This window comes from Paroedura picta, chromosome 6 (genome assembly GCF_049243985.1).
Source record: "Paroedura picta isolate Pp20150507F chromosome 6, Ppicta_v3.0, whole genome shotgun sequence".
Taxonomy (NCBI): Eukaryota; Metazoa; Chordata; class Lepidosauria; order Squamata; family Gekkonidae; genus Paroedura; species Paroedura picta.
In genome coordinates, this window is record NC_135374.1 from 6,471,960 (window position 1) to 6,495,183 (window position 23,224).

At 51.7% G+C, this 23,224-nt stretch overlaps 1 protein-coding gene across 14 annotated transcripts in view; it reads right to left on the reverse strand.

Moving 5' to 3' along the window:
• Positions 1 to 23,224, reverse strand: part of TENM4 (teneurin transmembrane protein 4) — a 1,513,397-nt gene that overhangs the window by 304,592 nt on the left and 1,185,581 nt on the right. For 12 of the 14 annotated variants that reach the window (XM_077341303.1, XM_077341304.1, XM_077341305.1 and 9 more), the window contains one exon: positions 17,555 to 17,764. The exons of the other annotated variants lie outside the window; for them this stretch is intronic. In XM_077341303.1, the coding sequence (XP_077197418.1) occupies positions 17,555 to 17,764 (210 nt within the window). The remainder of the gene's footprint in view (positions 1 to 17,554; positions 17,765 to 23,224) is intronic. 14 annotated transcript variants of the gene reach the window in all.

The following is a 23,224-nucleotide window of genomic DNA, read 5'->3' on the forward strand; positions in this document are numbered from 1 at the left end:
TAAACAATTTACTATTAGAGCTCAAAAATGTCTAAAATCCATAAAAGGATATCTTATCTACGGGAGACACACACAATATTTCAACATGTACACCACAAGTGCCAACAAGTTCAGACGCGACCCGTTTCGATCATATTGATCTTTCTCAGAGATCAATAGACAGATACACACAGATGTACATAATCCTCCCCCCCCCCAATTGTCAACAGAGGGGTAAAAACTTATCTAATCTGTTATGGCTGGTTTCGTATTCGTGTTGGCAGAATCCCCAGCCGGGAAATATTTCTTATTCCTCCCCTGGGTATTGGAAAATTCGTTTTGGACCTTTCCGGAGAGAAGTACACAGCAGGATCTTCCCGTACCCAGGGGAGGAATAAGAAATATTTGCTGGCTGAGGATTCTGCCAATATGAACACTTTTCAGGACCAGAATTAGCCATATGAAATTTAAAAATCCCCCTCCCCGTCGTATACTGGAAAAAAACCCCGGTTATATTCAGTCGTAAGGATCTACAATCTCTGATGAAGATGACCGAAATGTGTTAGGTCAAAGGTTTTTGGCATTTATGGTAGACACACTAAGACGTTTTGTGTGTCCCCAGTAGATAAGATATCCTTTTACGGCTTAAATTTTTTTTTTCCAGCCCTAACAAATAAATTGTTTAAATTTTTCTCTATACGGTTTCCCCCCTAAGCTACGTGGTTTTCCCGGATCCGAAACTAACGCTACCATTATACCATCCGGGCTCTCTTCTCTGCCACATTAGTCCTGCATTCTAATTTTTATTTTCAATTAACTGCGTTTTTGTTATCTCGCCGGTCCCCTAAGGAGCTCAGTATATTGTCCTCCTTTCCTCTACTTTATCCTCACAACACCTCTGCGAAGGACATTAAGCTGACAGACCTTGACGGGCCCCAGATAGCTCAGTGATGTGTGTCTGGAACCAGCAGCCACATGAAAAGTCGATGATATTTAATCACAGACACCATTTGTTCTCGGGGTTGTTGGTCCCTTAAGCTCTGGAGAACTCTGAGCATATTCAGAATAGCCCCCTCCCCTTTTCAGAGGAATTAAAATTTTTTTAAAAGGAACAAAAAAACAGAGTGGTGAGGTAAAATCCATGTCACAGCGTGCCTTTTGCTTCTGACAGAAAGACCCCTTTTAAACAGTCAAAGGAAGGAGGATAGAGAATTGCAGTGCATTTTATAAGATGTTGGGAAATAATAAAAATGCCATTGTGGGGTTGGGTGTGGTGTTACTTTTTCTGGTTCCTGGCAACCTGGGAAGAAATGGAGATTCTGGTTTATTGGCAATAATACTGAAGTGATCCCATTACAGGCAACTGGTTCACTCAGAGAAATTCTTTCTTTCTTTCTTTCTTTCTTTCTTTCTTTCTTTCTTTCTTTCTTTCTTTCTTTCTTTCTTTCTTTCTTTCTTTCTTTCTTTCTTTCTTTCTTTCTTTCTTTCTTTCTTTCTTTCTTTCTTTCTTTCTTTCTTTCTTTCTCCCTCTCTGCAAACTACCCAGGGGATCCATTACAGATCATAGAATCATAGAATCATAGAGTTGGAAGGGGCCATCTAGAAGGGGCCATAGAGGCCATCTAGTCCAACCCCCTGCTCAACGCAGGATCAGCCCAAAGCATCCTAAAGCACCCAAGAAAAGTGTGTCTCCAACCTTTGCTTGAAGACTGCCAGTGAGGGGGAGCTCACCACCTCCTTAGGCAGCCTATTCCACGGCTGAACTGCTCTGACTGTGAACATTTTTTTCCTGATATCTAGCCTATATCGTTGTACTTGAAGTTTAAACCCATTACTGCGTGTCCTCTCCTCTGCAGCCAGCAGAAAGAGCATCCTGCCCTCCTCCAAGTGACAACCTTTCAAATACTTAAAGAGGGCTATCTTGTCCCCTCTCAACCTCCTTTTCTCCAGGCTGAACATTCCCAAGTTCCTCAACCTATCTTCATAGGGCTTGGTCCCTTGGCCCCAGATCATCCTCGTCGCTCTCCTCTGTACCCTTTCAATTTTATCCACGTCCTTCTTGAAGTGAGGCCTCCAGAACTGCACACAGTACTCCAGGTGTGGTCTGACCAGTGGCGTATACAATGGGACTATGACATCTTGTGATTTTGATGTGATGCCTCTGTTGATACAGCCCAAAATGGCATTCGCCTTTTTTACCGCTGCATCACACTGCCTGCTCATGTGTCACACCTCAGCTTGAAAAGGTGGCAAAAATCCCAAATCAGAATTTTACTACCTCCCGAATAAGCTCTAACATTGCCCTTTGCCTTGCATGAGGTCATCAAGCTAGGCCAAAAAAGCAGAACAATTACTTCCCTAAGAACATGTACCCAGAGTCAGAAAATGCTACACATCATATAATAGAAATAGTTCCAGTGGGAGGTTGGGGGGGGGCATACTGGGAGCAAGAGACAGGCCCAGCCAATGTGCCCATGTGACCCGGAAGTGACATTATCACATTGGAGAGACACTCTGGTATGTGTGCACAACCCAAAAGTGACATCATTGCAGGGCGACACTCTGCTATTCGGGCAAAAACTCTATGGTAGAAGCCAAATCGACCATAGAGGTTTTGCCCACATTCTAGAACATCTCCCTGATGTGATGACATCACTTCCAGGTCACGTGGGCAGTGACATAGGGACATTACTGCATGTCGCCTGAATCTCTTGCTTTTTTACCTTTATCTTTACCCAATGGAGGTCCCTGGCCTCCCCAGACTCCAACCTCAAAATCCCAGGAATTTCCCAGCACTGGTGGCCAGAAAGGACCTGGCTTCTCGACTTCCAGCCCAAGAAGCAAGTTCTAGTCCATGTAAGCTTTTACGCTTCTGTTTATTCCTCTCGGCTAGTCTGCAGCGGAAGCAGGTTTCCAAACCACGGACCAAGTGGAGTTCAATGGCCTCCGGAACGCCTCTCTCTCTGACCCCCTCCTCCTGGTTTTACTTCTTTTTTTTTTAATGCACGTGTTGAGAGGAAGCAGCAGCAGCAACACAAAGAGAGATTCCCGACTGCGAATGCCGAAAGGTCAACCTCATGGCTGGAAACCCAACTGTAAAGGAGGAGGGGGTGGAATGTGGCGCAGCCGTGGGTGGGTATGAATGTTAAGCAGCTCTCCTAATTGACACAACACCGGACCTCTCTGCCTTTTCTTTCTCCGGGAAGGGAACGGCTCAAAAGCCGATAACCTCCCCTGCTTGAAAAGCTCACCGCGCCGCCAGAAAAATAACTTGATTTTTATCGCTGCAAAGGGAAATCACGGTGACAAAAGAGGAGAGAAGGGGACGAGGCACACAGAATGCAGGGACAAAAGCCTGTTCATTTTGAAACTTTTATCAGAACGGTTTTAATGTGTGGACTCTTGAGGCGTGTGGAGAGACCAATACCCAAGATCCTCTGCTGTCTGACATGTTTTCCCTTGGTAGCTATGGGGATTTGGGCGCCCTGCATTGTTAGCAATTTTTTTGGGCTGCAGTGACTCCAGCGCTGGGGTGGAATTAGACCATGGGACCCACAAACACCAAGTGGGCCAGGTGGGTGTTTACCCAGCAGGCCTTCTAATCAGTTGTACAGATTATAAAACATTACATTAAAAGAGTTTCTACCTTAAACGCTGCAGAGGTACTACTAGTTTAATGGTGTGGCCAGGGGAGGGTATCAAACTGCAGCAACCTTCGCCATTCCTTCAAACAACCAAAGCTGAGGGAGGTTACAACGTACAAAGTTGTTTCAGTCCAAAGTGCAGGATTCCTGAGGTCAGGCGAGATAGTTCAGTCTAAGAAATCAAGACTTTCAGGAGTCAAGCAAGGTGTCAGCATGGCATTCACATACCACAATGCCCTTGAGAGACTTTATAATTAAATTCCAGCTGCTCAGACTTAATCCTGCAACAACTCATCGTCATTTTCAGCAGGTAACTGACATCTAGCCATAAGGCAAGCACTTCTCCTTTTAGCCTGCAGCTTTGCTATAAGCCTGTGCCTTCACCTCTCTAAAGGTGCAGGTGATCCTGGAAAGCTGGAAATGGGCAGCTGGTTTTCACCTGCTGGATCAGATCTGGGGTTGGAGGTGACTCTGCACATTCTCTGGCTGTAAGTCTTGGCATGCTAGAGAGATCGCTGGTCTGATCCAGCAGGGCTCTTCTTAGGTTGGTCTCAGGTTCTATGTCCTGTCGTTGGACCTCCAGAGGAACTGGTTGACCTCTGTATGAGATGGGATGCTGGGCTAGATGAACTACTGTTCTGATCTAACAGGGCTTTTCTTATGATCTGTCGTGGTTCGATCCTTGGTGGCTTGGGAACCAGACCGAACCCCGCCATCAGAGGCGCCCGCGATCACGGAGGTAGGGCATGGTGATCACAGGCAAGCCGGCAGCTGGGCGCCCCACCCGATCGTTGAGGTGGCAATGGCCGCTAAAGAACCTCAATGTCCCCCTCCACCTTTTGACAAGGGCCCGGAGATGGCCCTTTGTTCCAGGAAAATGGGCCATCGGGAACCCCGGAAAACCTCGCATATGTGCATGAGTCATGATTGTATCAGCATGTTCCCTCCGGAAGTACTGGGTGGGGCAATACAGCCAAAGGAGGTGGGTTTTGTATAAAAGAGAGCTTCCACCTGGAGTTCGGTGGAAGCTCTTACTCCATACCAGCGGACTCCACGTTGCTGAAATAAAGCTTGTTCCTGTTGTATCGTCCACCCGGCCTGGCGTGACGTTTTCTTCAAGGGGCACCCTGTTTTTTCAGTTAGCAAGCGGGTTCCCGACGTCGTAAGAGCTTCCCCCCGAACTCCAGGGTCGGCATCGCATCCGAGCGCTTATCGGGACGGATCCAGAGATGGCGTTTTCAAGCAACGAGGCGGTCTCGACCCCCACGAACCCCGGGAACATGGGTTTAATGTCCCCGGGAGATTTCCTCCGAAAATCGGGGGGCCAGGAGCAGCTGTCCGGGACCCCGAGACCCTCGGCAGCGGCGGCCAAGGGAAGGCGCCGGGCCATGGGGTTCCCAAGCACGGCGGGGAGCGCGCCGAGGTCTGGGGGGTTGGCCCCAACCTGGGACACCCAGCTGAGGCAGGCGCTTCGCCCGGTAAGACCTGAGGAATCCCTAGAGGACCTGCGGCGGGCCATGGCGGACTTGGCCAGGCGCTTGCAGGCAGCTGAAGCCCGTGAGCAAGCTCGGGCCGGGCCCGGAGGGACTGGTAATACAACGGCGGAGGGGATCGCGTCGAGTGAGGACGCCTCCAGCGACGAGGACGAGCCCGGCACTGGTGAGCGGGCCCCGGACCCCGACCCGGAGCAGTTTTCAGTCCCGAGTAGGCGAGACGGCCAGCGGAGAGGCGAGACAGCAGAGGATCTCGGGGGAGCAGGTGAGCCGACGGGGCGGCGAGAGCCGGACCAACGCAGGAGCGACGTGCAAGGCAGGGAGCGGCACGGCGTCGTTGGGCAAGTTGGTAGCCGGTGGAGCGGAGCAGGACGAGACGGCGGACGCCGAGAATCCCGGATCCGGAGGGGGTCGGACTACTCTCCAAAACGTTCCCCCCCAGAGCTTAAGGCGCGTTTCGACGGGACGCCGGACGACCTCCCGCAGTTCCTCCTCCACGCGCTGACGCATGCCCGGAGATATGGAGACCGGTATGAGGACTCCGAGGACTTGGTCTGGGGGGTGGCCTCGTGTCTCCAGGGCAAGGCGGGTCAGTGGTACCTGGGGTTGGCCGAGCGCGGCGACCCGGCAACTCAGGACCTGCAGGACTTCGTGGTCGCGCTCCGCCGACGATTCCAGGACCCCCAGGCTGAGGACAAGGCAAAGAGTCGGATCAAGGGACTTCGACAGGGTACTAGGGGGGTTATGGACTATATAGACATTTTCCGGAGGGAAGCAGGCAAGGTGTTCTCCTGGAACGAGGAGACCCAAATCGAGTACTTCCGGGAGGGCCTTAACCCGAAGCTCAGGGAATGGGCCGTGATCAAGGGGACGGAAGAAGATCTGTCTACACTGGAGGGGTGGTGTTTCGTGGTCGCCAAGCTGGAAGCCAGCCTGGGTTGGGCCGCCGCACCCCCCCGGGAGGCCAAAGGCGGGTCAGCCGAGGCGCCAAGACCGGGCCCCGACAACTCTCGCCCCAAACGACCCCCGAACCCCGAGCGGGAAAGGAGACGCCGGGAAGGACTGTGCCTGAAATGCGGGGGGTCAGGACATTTCGCAGCAGCGTGCCAACGGCAAGGGGGGGAGGACCGCGGGCTCTCCCAGGGGGGAGGTGCGACACGCCCCCAGCAGGCACGCCGGGCGGAGGACCTCCGCAACGAACCGGGAAGCGTCCAGGCGACGGGAAACGGCCAGGACCTGCTGTAGACGGCGCCGGGCAGCAGGTCCCGCGGTGCGAGGGAAAACCCCTACAGCATGAGGCGCGACCTCCGAACGTGGTAATTTTAGAGCTCCGGAACCCGGAGAACGGACTAAGTTGGGTGGGGGAGGCTCTTTTGGACTCTGGATGCGACCACAGCATGGTCCACCCCCAGATAGCCCGGGCTTTGGGGCTACCGAAGCGCATTCGGAAGGTTCCCCTGGTTTTCGTCCAGATGGACGGCAGCCCGATTCAGGGGGGACCTTTCGGGGAGGAGGTGGGTCCTATCGCCATCCACATAGGGGACCACCAAGAGCTGCGGTGGCTGATCCAGGTCCCCGTAGCGGGATATCGGGCGGTGTTGGGCCTGGATTGGCTGAAGGAACACAACCCCGTGGTGGACTGGCGGGCGGGGACCCTGAAGTTCGACTTGACGGTGGGTGCACGGCATCGGGTCCCCCGCGAGAATTCCAGCCACAAGAGGACGGCGGCGCGTCCCAGGGGAGCGGCGGCGGCGCAGCAAGAGAAACCAGAGCCCGAGGTCCCGCCAGAGTACCGAGACCTCGCAGCCGTTTTCAGCGAGCGGGAAGCGGACGAGCTACCCCCACACCGCCGCACGGACTGCGCTATCAACATCCCAGAGGGGGCGGTACTGCCCAAAGGGCGCATCTACAAAATGAGTGAGGGTGAGCTCAAGGACCTCCGGGAGTTTTTGGAAAAAAATCTGGCCCGAGGTTTCATCCGGCCCGCTTCCAGTCCCATGGGAGCTCCAGTCTTGTTCGTCCGGAAAAAGGATGGGTCCCGACGGCTGTGCCAGGACTACCGGGGCCTCAACGCCATCGCAGCGGGGAACGCTTACCCCCTCCCGCTGATCCCGGATTTGCTGGCCCGGCTGGGCAAAGGGACTCTGTTCACTAAGCTGGACCTAAGGGAGGCGTACTACCGGGTACGCATCCGGGAGGGGGATGAGTGGAAAACGGCGTTTAACTGTCAATTGGGACAATTCGAATTTAAAGTGATGCCGTTCGGTTTAAGCGGGGCACCTGGGGTTTTCATGAGTCTAATTAATGAGGTGTTGCAGGACCTTCTGTTTCAGGGGGTGGTTGTTTATTTGGATGACGTCCTGATCTACAGCCAAGATCCCCAAGAGCACGTGACCCTGGTGAGGGAGGTGTTAAAGCGCCTGCTGGCAAACCACCTATACGTGAAGCTGGCTAAGTGCGAATTCCACCGTCCCTCCCTGGACTATTTGGGCTACCGCATCTCAGCCCAGGGCATAGCTATGGACCCCGAGAAGGTGCAGGCGGTGCTGGACTGGGAAAGGCCCCGCACCCGGAAACAGCTACAAAGCTTCCTGGGGTTTGCTAATTTTTTTAGAGGCTTCATCCCCAGATACTCCTCCGTAGTGGCTCCCCTCACGGACTTGCTAGGTACCAAGGGGAGAGGTCCTCGCGCCACGCGGCCCAGCGCAGCGCTCGGCTGGAATGAGAAATCGGAGGCAGCGTTCCTGGCCCTCAAGCAAGCTTTCGCGTCTGAGCCCACGCTACTGCACGTCGACCCAACCCAGCCGATGGTGGTACAAGTCGACGCCAGCGACGCAGCAGCCGGGGCGGTTCTCCTGCAGCGAGACCAGGCGGGACAGCTGAGGCCGGCGGCCTACCTCTCACGAAAATTCGCCGAAACGGAGCGGAACTGGTCTACCTGGGAGAAGGAGGCGTTTGCGATTAAGTTCGCCCTCACCGAATGGCGGCATTGGCTGGAGGAAACAGAGGAGCCGTTCGAGGTCTGGACAGATCACAAGAATCTGGAGGCGCTCCGGCAACCGCGATCCCTGAACGCCAAGCAGATGAGGTGGGCGGAGTTCTTTTCGCGGTACAATTTCAAGCTGGGTCACATCCCCGGCAAAGAGAATTTCCTCGCGGACGCCCTCTCCCGGCTGCCGCATCATGGGGAGGGGTACGCTCCCTGCACCAGGTCTGTGTTCGGTGAGGAGCAGCTGGGACGGGGGGTCGTCACTAGGCGTCGGGCCCGGGGGGAATGGGAGCCCGACCCGGCGACCGCCCCGCTCCGAGACCGCCTAGTGGCAGCCTACGGGACAGACGAGGAGCTGGCTGAGCTCCGGGACTCTTTGATTTTGGACTCCGGTCTCTGGCGGAGGGGGGAGGCTGTCTACGTCCCGGAAGGGCTACGACGGGAAGCCCTCAGCCTCTGCCACGATGCTAAGCCACGGTTTTGGTGGCCCAGTCTGCGGCGGGACACAAAAGCTTACGTCAGTGGTTGTCCTGTCTGCCTGACCTGCAAGCCGGGGGTTGGCAAGCCGAAAGGGCTGCTGCACCCGCTCGAGGTCCCGACCCGGCCGTGGTCAGTGATCTCCATGGACTTTATAACAGACTTGCCTCCCAGCAAGGGGAAAACGGTGATCTGGGTGGTGGTAGATCTATTTTCCAAACAGGCCCACTTCATTCCTTGCGCCAGTGTCCCCAGTGCTTCACAGTTGGCTCGGATGTTCCTGGATCACGTGTTCCGACTGCACGGGCTGCCGGACAAGGTGATTTCCGATCGGGGCTCACAATTCGTGTCCCGGTTTTGGCAAGCTTTCCTGCGCCTGTTAGACATCGAGCAAGGGCTGAGCTCCGCTTACCACCCCCAGACGGACGGGCAGACCGAGCGGGTTAATCAAGTACTGGAGCAGTACTTGCGGTGTTTCGGTTCCTATCATCAAGACACCTGGGTGCCCCTGCTCCCCCTGGCCGAGTTCGCGTACAACAACGCAGACCACAGCAGCACGGAGATGTCGCCTTTTGCCGTCGTCTACGGGACAGACCTGAGACACTTCCCGGAGCTTGGAGAGGTCCCCGCCCGGGAATCGGCCGACCTTCGCGAGTGGGGGAAGCGTGCCGGGAGCTGCTGGAAGTCGCTGCAGGAGCAGCTCCACAAAGTCAAGGCAGCGCAGAAAGAGGACGCCGACCGGAAGAGACGACCAGCTGAGGAGATCCAACCGGGGGATCGAGTTTACCTTTCCACCCGGAACCTCCGGTTGAATTTGCCCAGCAAGAAGCTAGGCCCTCGGTTTTTGGGGCCTTTCGAGGTCTTGGCCCCGATCAACGAAGTTTCGGTCAAGCTCAAGCTCCCCAAGAACCTCCGGCACATCCATCCCGTTTTTCACGTGAGCCTTCTAAAAAAAACTCCGGACGGTGACGTTTGGCACCCCGTGTTTTCCCCGCCAGCGCCCGAGGTCCTGCCGGGGGGGGAGCACCACGAGGTGGCGGATATCCTGGACTCTAGACTCCACAGGGGGAAGTTGCAGTACCTCGTGGAATGGAAGGACTTCGCTTTGGGGGACCGGGAATGGGTCTGGGCAGCGGACGTCCTTGCGCCCCGACTCACTGAACGTTTCCACAAGCGGTATCCTGGCCGTCCCGGGGGGTTGGAGAATGGACCTTTGGGGGGGCAGAATGTCGTGGTTCGATCCTTGGTGGCTTGGGAACCAGACCGAACCCCGCCATCAGAGGCGCCCGCGATCACGGAGGTAGGGCATGGTGATCACAGGCAAGCCGGGCGCCCCACCCGATCGTTGAGGTGGCAATGGCCGCTAAAGAACCTCAATGTCCCCCTCCACCTTTTGACAAGGGCCCGGAGATGGCCCTTTGTTCCAGGAAAATGGGCCATCGGGAACCCCGGAAAACCTCGCATATGTGCATGAGTCATGATTGTATCAGCATGTTCCCTCCGGAAGTACTGGGTGGGGCAATACAGCCAAAGGAGGTGGGTTTTGTATAAAAGAGAGCTTCCACCTGGAGTTCGGTGGAAGCTCTTACTCCATACCAGCGGACTCCACGTTGCTGAAATAAAGCTTGTTCCTGTTGTATCGTCCACCCGGCCTGGCGTGACGTTTTCTTCAAGGGGCACCCTGTTTTTTCAGTTAGCAAGCGGGTTCCCGACATGATCTTACAGTGCACTAAAAGTGTGCTTTTTGAAGCTCTGAGAATCTTTGTAGGTTTATGGTCTTTCTTTACATCCTAAGGGAGACATTTCCACAGAACAGGAGGTCACAAAAGAAGTCCACTCAGAAACATTTTTTTTTAAAGGTAAAGGTATCCCCTGTGCAAGTACCGAGTCATGTCTGACCCTTGGGGTGACGCCCTCCAGCGTTTTCATGGCAGACTCAATACGGGGTGGTTTGCCAGTGCTTTCCCCAGTCATTACCATTTACCCCCCAGCAAGCTGGGTACTCATTTTACCGACTTCGGAAGGATGGAAGGCTGAGTCGACCTTGAGCCGGCTGCTGGGATCGAACTCCCAGCCTCATGGGCAAAGCTTTCAGACAGCTGCCTTACCACTCTGCGCCACAAGAGGCCCTATTTTTTTTTTTACTGCCCTTTATTTCTTTGTCCAGTCGGAGGATCAGAGCTGCCTTATAGACCTCACGGGTAGAAACCGTCCCACAGATAGGGGGGCCTTGGCTACAAATGGCCTTACAAGATTAACACTGAGTCTTTGAGTGAATTGGCTGGGAACTAGCAATCAGTGTTCAGAATCTTAAATTTGGAGTGCTACAGGCACAACACTTAACCCCTGTCAACAATCCCCTGGGCATCTCCTGTGCCAATTCAAGAGGCGTCCGTGTCCTTAACGAGGGATCAGTGTGGTTAGGTCAGCTGGGTCACAAGAACGGAACAACATCCTTATTGTGTGAAATTGCAAAAGTAGCCACCGTGTTGCAGAAAACCTGGATCCAATTAAATTCCCAAGGGGGATAAAGTGATAGAGTAGGACTGCCAGCCACCAGGTTTGGACGGTGGACTCCATGACAACGTATCCCACTGAACTCCCTTCCTTCCTCAAACCCTATCCTTCTTAAGCTCTACCCACAAAATGTCCAGGTGTTTTCCAGCATTGAGGTGGCAACCCTAGCGATAAAGCCATATTGTCTAACAGGCTTCCTCGGGAGGTGGTGAGTTCTCCATCTTTGGACGGAGAGGCTGATTCTGTGAAGGCTCAAGGGGGTGGCAGGTGACAGTGGAGGAGCGAGAGGGTTGTGAGTGTCCTGCACTGTGCAGGGGGTTGGGCTAGATGACCCAGGAGGTCCCTTCCAACTCTAGGATTCTATGATTCTAAAGGTGACGTAACTCCTTCCCAAACCTCAGTTTTTCCAGATTGCATCACTTCTGTTTTATTGAAGATTTCAGCTTCGGTGTTGGGAGAAGGTTGGAGGAACCCTTGGGGACCTCATGATTACACCAGCATTGCAACAAAGGGATTCCATCATATCTAGCGGATACACAAATGCAAACATTTAGGACTGGGGACACATTCTCAACACTCATACTGAATTAGATCAACAAAATCATCAACTTGGACTGGGACTGGCTCTTTCCCATCGCTGGTCCTTTTTAACTGGAGATACCTGGGATTGAACCTGGGACCTTCGGCATGCCAAGCAGACGCTCCCTCCCCCCTTGTCTTTTACTGAATGATCCATCAAATTCAGTATTGACAACTCTAACCTCTCTCAACATTTTTACTTTTGAGAAACCACTGAAACATTATCTAGGCTTTGAGAAACCCCAGAAGGCGCACGATCATGCAGAATATGGTTGGGAAGCAGAGTTGTGGACATGCCCACCTGGGACCCCTCCAGGCCTATCACTGGCCATTTTCAGAGAGGGTAAGTGAGTCAACATGACCATTCATGCTCATATCACCTGATAAATGCTTAACAATTAAAAAAATAGAATCCTAGAGTTGGAAGGGACCTCCTGGGTCATCTAGTCCAACCCCCTGCACTATGCAGGACACCCACAACCCTCTCGCTCCTCCACTGTCACCTGCCACCCCCTTGAGCCTTCACAGAATCATCCTCTCTGTCAGATGGCTCTCCAGCCTTCCTAAAATTTAATTAAAATGTTAATTCGTATCATAAAGTTAATTAACTCCCCACCCATTCTGGAACCCCTTCCAGGGCAGTCAAGAAACCTCAGGGTTTCACAAAACCCTAGTTGAGAAATCCTGTTTTACTCAAACTGGGAGCAGCTCTCTTTCCATCCCTTACCGCCTGGTCCTTTTTAACTGCAGAAACCGAGGATATAATCTGCAACATTCTGCATGCCAAGCAGAGGCTCTACCACGAAGAAGAAGAAGAAGAAGAAGAAGAAGAAGAAGAAGAAGAAGAAGCAGAAGAAGAAGCAGAAGAAGAAGCAGAAGAAGAAGAAGCAGAAGAAGCAGAAGCAGAAGCAGAAGCAGAAGCAGAAGAAGAAGAAGAAGAAGAAGAAGAAGAAGAAGAAGAAGAAGAAGAAAAGTTGGTTCTTATATGCTGCTTTTCTCTACCCAAAGGTAAAGAGTCTCAGCCCCTCTCCACGGCTCTCCGGGGTCTCAAGCTGGAGTAATTTCACATCCCTGACTGCCTGGTCCCTTTTAACTGGAACCTTCTGCCTGCCAAGCCGACGCTCTTCTACCAAGCCGATGCCCTCCCCATGAAATCCACACATTTGGAGGCCCCCAAAGTCGAAACGCACAGAAACGTTTGTGTATTCCAGCAAGGAATCCCCTCCTGTGTTTTGCTTGGTTTTTTTTTTTTTTTTTTTTGATATCTGCCTTGTGAGTCTGGCCAGGATCCTTCGCACCTTCTTGCAACACTCACCTTCCCCAGGAGATGAGAGACGCCAGGAGAGCCCAGAGGGCACTTTCTGAAGGTGTTATCTGAGCGGTGTCAGATTCTGCGCTCGCCCCCACTGAGGAGGAGGAATTTACGGCCCCTTTGTCAATGCCCCTCGCCCTACTTAGAGCTCATTGTGTTGTGGGTGTGAATCGGACGGAATGAACCGATTCCCTCTGCCCGACAAAGAGATTCTTGCAACCACTTAGCTCAATGGGGTACTTTGTGGACGGAGGCTCTGGACATGCCCTGTTAGAGAGAGGGCCCCTCTCCTCCACTTCATCCCTGGGGCCACCTTTTGTGTCAGGCTGTGGTGGCCAGCCTCCAGGTGGTGGCTGGAGATCGCCTGGGATTGCTGCTGATCTGGTGCCCCTGGACTCTGATTTTGTTTTGCTGATCTCCAGGTGACAGACGTCAGTTCCCCAGGCGAAAATGGCCACTTTGGAAGGCTGAAATCCCGCCCTTCCCCAAAGCTTCCCTTCCTCAAGATACACCCCCAAAATGTCCAGGAATTTCCCAACTCTATGGGGCTAGGTTGGTCTGAGAGTGCCCCAGGTTATCTGGCAGAGAAGGGATTTGAACCCGTGAATCCCAGACCCTAATGTTGACATTCTGGCATGTTTCGGTTTTTGCCTGACCTGATCACGGGGTGAGAAATGCAGAAGGAGAGTCTAACCCAAGGTGCAATCTGAAGTATTCCTGTCCAGTTCTGGATTAAAAGGTATCCCCTGTGCAAGCACCGAGTCATGTCTGACCCTTGGGGTGACGCCCTCCAGCGTTTTCATGGCAGACTCAATACGGGGTGGTTTGCCAGTGCCTTCCCCAGTCATGACCGTTTACCCCCCAGCAGCAAGCTGGGTACTCATTTTACCGACCTCGGAAGGATGGAAGGCTGAGTCGACCTTGAGCCAGCTGCTGGGATCGAACTCCCAGCTTCATGGGCAGAGCTTTCAGACAGCATGTCTGCTGCCTTACCACTCTGCACCACAAAAGGCTCTCCAGTTCTGGATACCACTTTTCAATGAGAGAGAAGATCCAGTTTTTAATTTAATTTTTTATTTATAATTAAATTACCCTTGGCTCATGGTAACTGTAGTCCATGGACATCTGTAGAGCCACCGTTTGGCCACCCCTGTCCTAGGTTGTGTTAGACCCCGGTTCACATTCCCGTTCCACCACAGAAACCCACTTGGTGACCTTGGGCCAATCACGCACTCACCCTAACCTACCTCACAGGGTTGTTGTGAGGATAAATCGGAGAAGGACATGAGTTGCCCTTTAGGGAGACAGGAGGGGGTAGAAATGAAGGACGAAGCTGAAAGCAGGCCAGGGGGTCATTCTGCCTTCCCCTGTACATCTGTTGGCACATCTGTTGCTTATTTGATCCTCACAACAACCCTGTCAGGTAGCTCACTTCAGAATCATAGAGTGGGGGAGGGCTATCCAGGCCATCCAGTCTTGAAGCAGCAGCTGGACAGGTAATTCTACTGGATATTTGAGGCTGATCCTGCATCTAACAGGGGGTGGGACTAGATGGCCTCTAGCACAACTTCCAATTCTAGAATTCTATGATTCCAATGCTCCAATGGAACTCTGAATGTGCCAAGGTCACCCAGCTGGCTGCCTGTGGAGGAATCAAACCTGGTTCTCCAGATTAGAGGCTGCTACTCTTAACTTGCTCCTGGGGAGGAAAACTATGGCAAATCTAGACAGCATCCTAAAAAGCAGAGACATCACCCTGCCAACAAAAGTGCGTTTAGTCAAGGCTATGGTCTTCCCAGCTGCGATGTATGGCTGCGAAAGTTGGACCATAAGGAAGGCCGAGCGTCAAAGAACTGAGGCTTTTGAACTCTGGTGCTGGAGAAGACTCTTGCGAGTCCCTTGGACTGCAAGGCGAACAAACCGGTCAGTCCTAGAGGAGATCAGCCCTGATTGCTCTTTAGAAGGCCAGATCCTGAAGATGAAACTCAAATACTTTGGCCACCTCATGAGAAGGAAGAACTCCCTGGAGAAGAGCCTAATGCTGGGAGCGATCGAGGGCAAAAGATGAAGGGGGCGACAGAGAATGAGGTGGCTGGATGGAGTCACTGAAGCAGTCGGTGCAAACTTAAATGGACTCTGGGGAATGGTAGAGGACAGGAAGGCCTGGAGGATAATTGTCCATGGGGTCGCGATGGGTCGGACACGACTTCGCACCTAACAACAACTCTTAACCATGACACCACACAGGCTCTTCTCATCTATGTTTTTTTGTTTTAAAAATTAGCTTCACTTGCACATAAATGTGCGGGATACACCCCATGGTCTGCATGCTCAGGACAACTGTCCAGATAGATTTATAGTGCCCCCCCCCCAGCATTAAGGGAAGGCACTTATGCCTGTGGATACTTTTTAGCAGCTTCATCTGTTGGCCATACATTGCATATGCTTTAACCCATAATATACAGCTTGGCTCACTTTCCTGAGGTCTCTGCTCTGAAGGTAGATTATTTCCTGATTTACATTGGTGTGAAAAAAGGAAAACTGGAATACATAACAACCCAAGATGGCAAGAGAACCTGTCTGTATGGCATGGTTTAATAGCAGGAAACTTTGATAGTGTACTTTAGAGGAATAGAGCATTTTCCATAGCTCTATTCTTGCAATTCGCCCAGATAATTTTTTTTTTTAATTTCAAGAGTTGGCACGTTCACCCGGCCAGCGAAAAACATGGCATCTTATATTGTGCAGATAAACAAAGGTCTTGAATTTGCCTGATTTGGGACTGAAAAATCACTTGCAGGAGTCTGTGACCTAACATTTCATGCTGTGAATGTGCTCGTCTCCTTAGGAAACATAGAATGGACCGAAATATTCCTGTGTTCAGGGGGGAAGGGGAGCTGTTACCATACACATACAAATAAAAATGCACAACTAGATATAGGTAGAGGGGGAAACTAGGCTCACAAGTAGAGAGCTAAAGATGAACAGGGATGGAGAAAAAACACATTTCCCTCAATATGTTGGCAAATGCACTGCAAAGCCAAATCATTTTACAAAGCCTCAGGGGAGGGCGGTATATAAATACAATAAACAAACAAACAAAGCATCGGAGTTGGATTTCTCACCCCACAAATGCTCCTGGATCTAGCCAGGTCCTCTCTGCTACCCAACTCCAGGTTTGGAGATTTCTGGAGATTTGGGGATGAGAAGGACCTCAGCGGGGTATAATGCCACAGAGTCTACCCCCTTAAGAAGCTTTTCCCTCCAAAGGAACTGATCTGTGCTGTTGGGAAATCAGCTGCACTTCTGGGAGAGCTCCAGGCCCCGTCGGGAGATTGGCAACCCCAGGGAGTGGGTGGGCTTGTTGAGAGGCAGCCCCTGACCTGGAAGTCAGCAAGGCTCATTTTCAATCCCAGCTCCCTCCAAGCATTGCAGAAACCTTCCTCTTGGTAGCAAGAATAACTTTCGACTTTACAGCGTAGTCTGTGCCTCTGCCTGGGTGAGAAGTGACCCGAGCTTAAAAGCCTCTTAGAAAAATTCCCTGCCATTTCTGATGTCAAGAAGATGTGTTCTCCTGACCTGCCGGGACTCCTTGTCCACCAATTAAAAGAAACCCCAGTGGTTTCTGAAAAGCACAAACATCTGATTTTCAGGCATGGGCGGACAAAATAAACAGCAGGCAGGGAAAAGAAACACAGCGCAAAATAGCAGGAGAGGCTTCCCTGCGAATTCCAGGGGCTGGCTCCAAAGAGTGTTTGACAACTTCTCCCCGAGCGAAACCAACCTCCTGCGCAGAGCCTCCACAAGCCCTTGGACGCTGCTTTCCTGCAGACTGGAATCGTATCAGCTCTCCTGGGATGTCCTTGCAGACTGATCAGTACTTCTTAACATTTTTTTAAAACAGCTATTTGTTGAGAAATAGGCATCGCAAAATCCAGCAGAACACACGCTGAGTGTTAAGGGAACGCATCCTTGCAAATCTTTCTTTTGCAACAGGCAAAACAAAACAGATCAGGTAACTTGAGCATGATGCCTCTCTGTCTCTGTCTCTGTCTCTCTTTCTCACCCAAACACACACACACACACACATACACACAGAATATTATCTTCCACTGGAAAACACACAAGTCTCAAAGACAGGATGGTTCAAGAGAGTCTCCCTCGACTCCAAAAACCCAAAGCTTCTTTACAAATCTATTTTTTTAAAACTGCACATCATCATTTGCAAAATCTCCCTTCCTCCCCCCAAAAACACGGGATCCATCAGAGAATCAATGAACCGGCAGCTTGAAGCTGAACCCGGAACATACATAAGACAAAACAATGCATGCTTCTCCGAAATCCATCAGAAAAGGAGCTTCGGGGTAGGCGTCCAGACCCGAAACCACAAGCCCATTTTGCAAAACATTCCAAACTTAGAAGATGCTTGCCCTTTTTTTCCTTAAAGATGCAATTCAACCTGAAATGCAAACCCGGCGAAGATGCACCTCCGCCGGTCCCTTGCATCCGATTTGAACAGAAATCAATCAAGAGAAGAAGAAGAAGGAAAAAAAAGTCAACTCACCATTCGAAGGGAGCGAAAGAGTCCCCGATCCTTGCTTAACTAAGAAGGAATTGGGGACAAACTCTTCTTCAGAGTCTGAGTCCTCGGCTGGCTGGGCCGCCCCGTTGCCTAGCAACCGTCTCTGGCTCTCATTGGCCGGAGGAGAAGGGGGAGGGGAGGGGGTCTGCTCAATAGGGGTGGAGGAGGCGGATGAACAATGCAACGGAGGACCTGCGGACCGCAAGACACAAAAGACAAGACAGGGAGAAAAATAAATAAAAACTCGTATTGAAATAATAATGAAAAAACGGGACGTGAGGGAGGGGGAGGGGGGGATAAAAGAGATGCACATCAAACAGAGAGGCATGCACAGAGGAGGGGAACAGGACAAGGGGTACATCCATTTAGGAACAAACGTACAATTTTTGCACCTTCTTCTTTGCACAAATAAAGGGGAGGCACAGTTCACACGAGGGAATCAAAGCATCGCCTCACCTGGCAAACCCCGCAGCTTCCGGTCCTGGAGTTTAAAAGACCTCATTGCCAAAAAACACAGACCAAAAAAAAAAAAACAGGCTCAAGTTTCGTGCTCCTTTTAAAGCGGCTTAAAGGTGTGTGTGCGGGGGGGAACAGAAGGTTTTTGGATAAGGATCGGATCGAGGGAGGCTTTGCAGCTGGAGAGGAAAATGAAAAGTCACAAGCAGCACAACGCAAACCGGCGGTGTTGGGGCTGGATGTAATCATACGGCCCTGCGATTTCGAATCCTGCAGAGCTACGGTCCCTCCGAGGAGAGGCAGAAAGTTTGCGCCGGGCGTTGAGGGAACATGATGAAACTGAGCCGCAACAGGGCCGCAGAAGAAGCTGACAGACGGGGAGAGGATGGAGAGCCATGCGAGAGAGATGGAGGTTGGACGTTTCTGATACCAGGGCCTTATGGAGGGAAATGCAGGTTCAAGGGAGCACAGTTTGCAGGCCCAGCCAATTGGCCCGATGGAGTCAGAGGTGCAAAAATCATTTGGGTCAAGCGGTACCACTATCCTGTGCAGGGAGGGAGCCTTTCCGTTATCTCGGGACTGTACACAATTTTGCATCCCTTGGCTCCACTGAAGTGAGCACGCGAACGAAAGTTCATACCTGGAATAAAACTTTGTGGGTCTCAAAGGTGCCACTGGACTCTGAATTTGTACTGAATAAAACTTAGTTGGCCTTAAGGCTTCCGCTGGACTCGAACTTTGTTCTGACAAAGTGTACATGCACGTGAAAGCTTAGGCCTTGAATGAAACTTAGTTGGCTCTTAAAGGCGCCACTGGACTCGAACGTTGCTCTGAACTTTGCTTCCTGGCGAAAGGCAGCCAGGAAGGAGCTCGGAAAACATCCTCTAGGACAAGGATGTGTTGCTGGTGACCGAAACCAAGATAATTCATAACCAAAGTGTTCCCGATTACTGTGTATGGGTGTGAAAGTTAGACAACGAAGAAAGGGGAGAGGAAGAAAATATAAAGGGCAAAAGTCCAGAAGCACCTTAAAGACCAAAAACTGGCAGGGGAAGAGTTTACGCTACTCACTTCTTCATTTCATTCAAACAGCTCATCCCTAGCCCCGATGAAATCTGCCTGGCCTTGACCAGAGCCAGGGCCTTCTCATCCGTGGCCCCACTGTGGTGGAATGATCTCCCCGATGAAATCAAGCCCCTATCAGAACTCAAAACACTTCCACAGGGCCTGCAAAACACAGCTCTTCCGCCAGACTTTTGGTTGAGACCAGTGACAGGGGCCTACCTGGGTCCGGCCTCTTGTCAAACAACTCAGACACCCCACATACCCCAAATAAAAGCTGCTGCCCAGTTGTGCTCACTCCCTTCTGACCAGATCTGCTTCAATCAATCACCCTGTGTGCAAAGCCCCCAAATTTTGACAACCACCTCACTATCCCTGTTCACCATTGTTCATATTGTCCATAGTTAGAATCATAGAATCATAGTGTTGGAAGGGGCCATAAAGGCCATCTAGTCCAACCCCCGCCTCAATGCAGGATCAGCCCAAAGCATCCAAGAAAAGTGTGTCTCCAACCTTTGCTTGAAGACCGCCAGTGAGGGGGAGCTCACCACCTCCTTAGGCAGCCTATTCCACTGCTGAACTATGCATGTTCCAAATGTAATTGTTCTACTGTTCCATGTATGGTATATAAATTGAATGAATGAATGAATGAATGAATGAATGAATGAATGAATGAATGAATGAATGAATGAGGAACTGGAGGAGAGTGTTATGGGCAATATGGTCTACCTGAAAGATGGGTAAGTGGGTTCTTGATCATATTAAGCCTGAAAGCTCCCAAGAAGTGAGGCTATCGTATTTATGGTCAGATGGTGAGAACATGACAGTAAGTGGAAAGAATAAGAATGCTAAGAAAAGTGAAAGGTAGAAGAAAAACAGAAAAATCTAACATGAGATGGACGGACAAGACCTGAACAAGGCTTTTAGCAACAGGATGTTTTGAAAGTCATTCATGAGGTCATAAGACAGAAGTTATTGGATGGCACTCAGTACACCCACACCCACACCCACAAACACACACCACTTATTGCCTGCACTTCTTGCAGAGACTCAAGGTAGATGACTCAGAATGAAAAGTAGCAACACGATTGATACACCTCCCAAAGAGTTTTGTACAGCTCTGCTGGGTCAGACCAGGGAGGGTCCCTCCAGGCTCCCGTCTCACCCAGGAGCCAGCCAGGTCCTCTGCAGGGCCAGCCACAGGGCAGAGAGGCCGAGGCCTTCCCCTGAGAAGACCCTCAGAAGAGCCCTGCTGGGTCAGACCAGGGAGGGTCCCTCCAGTCCAGCCTCCCCTCTCACCCAGGGGCCAGCCAGTTCCTCTGCAGGGCCAGCCACAGGGCAGAGAGGCCGAGGCCTTCCCCGGAGAAGACCCTCAGAAGAGCCCTGCTGGGTCAGGCCAGGGATGGTCCCTCCAGTCCAGCCTCCCGTCTCACCCAGGGGCCAGCCAGTTCCTCTGCAGGGCCAGCCACAGGGCAGAGAGGCCGAGGCCTTTCCCTGAGAAGACCCTCAGAAGAGCCCTGCTGGGTCAGACCAGGGAGGGTCCCTCCAGTCCAGCCTCCCGTCTCACCCAGGGGCCAGCCAGTTCCTCTGCAGGGCCAGCCACAGGGCAGAGAGGCTGAGGCCTTCTTCTGATAAGGACCTCTCCCCATAACAGACAACCTGTGAGGCAGGTGAGGTTGAAAGAGACCTGATATTACTGAAGAAGAATTGGTTTTCATATGCCGCTTTTCTCTACCCGAAGGAGTCTCAAAGCGGCTTACATTCACCTTCCCTTTCCTCTCCGCACAACAGACACCCTGTGAGGCAAGTGAGGCTGAGAGAGCCCTGATACTACTGCTCTGAGAGAACACAATTATCAGGACTGTGACTAGCCCAAGGTCACCCAGCTGGCTGCATGTGGAGGAGGAGCAAGGAATCAAACCAGGCTCGCCAGATTAAAAGTCAAGGTTCCTATCCACCGTGCCAAGCTGGCTCTCTTTGAACAGCAACCGCAGCAGATCTTGACAATCCTTCCTAGCATGTTTTGTTCTCTTAAAAATATAGATTCAAATAAAACCTGTGATATCCATGGGTTCATAATGCTGGCAGGGGCTCATGGGAATTGTAGTCCATGGACATCTGGCGGGCCGCAGTTTGACTACCCCTGAATTACAGTGTCAGCTACAAATCTTCCCTCAAACCCCTAGCTCTGCCCTCAGCAGGTCTACAAACACAACAAAACCTGCAGTTTAATGTAAGGAAAATCACACCACAACTGCACAAGATCTCTTCCTGGTACGTGCAAAATGGAGGGGGGGGGAGACATAAATCAATGTGAAACCACCCTGGATTTGGTCTCCTTGCAAAAAAGGAAAAGGAGGGGGGGGGGGAAAGATCGGTTAAGGTTCAGAGATCAGAAAGCCCCTCTTTGCCTCCTCCGTTTCCTCCCGGCTTTGCTTCGGCTGCTGGACCATGTCACAACGGGCAACCATGGCCCCCCTCCCTCCCTGGTTTATGTCAGGCTTGCCTTGTCCGTTCTAAGAGCCGCAATCCGACATCTCTCCCCCCCTATTTTAATTTTTTTATGGTCAGTGGGGTTTTCATCACAGCTGGCAGCTGCACGGTTTGAAGCTGGCGGAGAAATGAAACCCAAAGCCTGGCCAGAGTGTTTCAAATTCTCAGGGGGGGGGCAGCAAAATCTTGCTGGAACATCATCTGTGCAAGACGAGAGATTTGGACTTGCTCTAGGGCTCCGTCTGTCACCGCCAAATAACACTGGGCTTCATTAAGTGCCACTGAGAGATTATTTTTTCCCATTTTGGGGGCAGGATATTTGTGTAATGCTCTGACAAATAACCTAACACAGAGGTTCCCGACCTTTTTAAGCCTGTCGGGACGTTTGGAATTCTGAAGCAGGAAGGTAGGCGTGGTCACAAAATGCCTGCCACTGGAGGCGGAGTCAAAGCTGAAGTCCCAGAGCAGGGGAGAAAACTGGAGGCTGCTGGGTCCCCCTCTGGTCACTAGCGGAAGGATTAGGAAGGGGTAGGGGTGCCAAATTTGGGTTCGGAACCACAGAATTATACAGTTGGAAGGGTCCCTGAAGGCCATCTAGTCCAACCCCCTGCCTAATGCAAGATGAGCTTTATGCTCAGCGGGGGAGAATCTCCTGATCGTTCCTGGCCCTAGAGAAGCGCGCCTGGTCTCGACCAGGGCCAGGGCCTTTTCGGTCCTGGCCCCTACCTGGTGGAACGAGCTCCCGGGTGAGCTGCGGGCCCTGCAGGATTTACCAGCTTTCCGCAGGGCCTGCAAGACGGAGGTCTTCCGCCAGGTTTTTGGTTGAGGCCGGGGTCAGCGAATGAGTGCCAACATTCCCCCCCCCAGACTTAGCATCTCCTCCCCACCCTCCCTGCCGCTCTGATAGCAGAGGTGGGAATAATAAGTTCCGCCATGTTGGGATTGTTTTAAAGTCTTTTAATGGGTATTTTAATGGGGATAGGACTCCTGTGACCCGCCACGAGCCTACGGGGAGTGGCGGGATATAAATCCAAATAATAATAATAATAATAATAAAGCTTCCAGGATAAATATCTGTCCAGCTGCTGCTTAAAGACTGCCAGTGAGGCAGTCCCCCCCCCCACCTCCTTAGGCAGTCGAGACCTGAATGTGAAATTTCTTTTCCTGAGATCTGCCTGTTAACCCAAAGTAACTTTTACAAAGAACATATATCTTTCTTTCCAGACTAAACTATTGTGTGTTTTGACTTTGCAGGTGACTTAGTCTTTGTGAACTACAAATGGGTTCGAGGGGTCTGATTGGCTGGTTTGGCAGGGAATTATCCTGTGTCTGTGTTTGAATGCTGTGACACAGTTTACTAATGTAACAGGATTAACTTTTGCTTATATATTCCTACTGTCATGACGGCCAGTTCATAGTCTGAGGAAGAGTGCTTGTACTCGAAAGCTCACACCTTGAATAAGTCTTTGTTGGTCTTAAAGATGCTACCGGATTCTGCTTTTATTGTGCCAGGAAAGAGGTGGGTGTCTGTATGTGGCAGGAGGGGTGGGGAAGCACTAGGAATGTGGCCTGGGAGCCACGGGGGTGGCAGCCCGCAAAAATCTGGGAGCCCCTGGTCTTGAGTACGGAGAGATTTTAGTG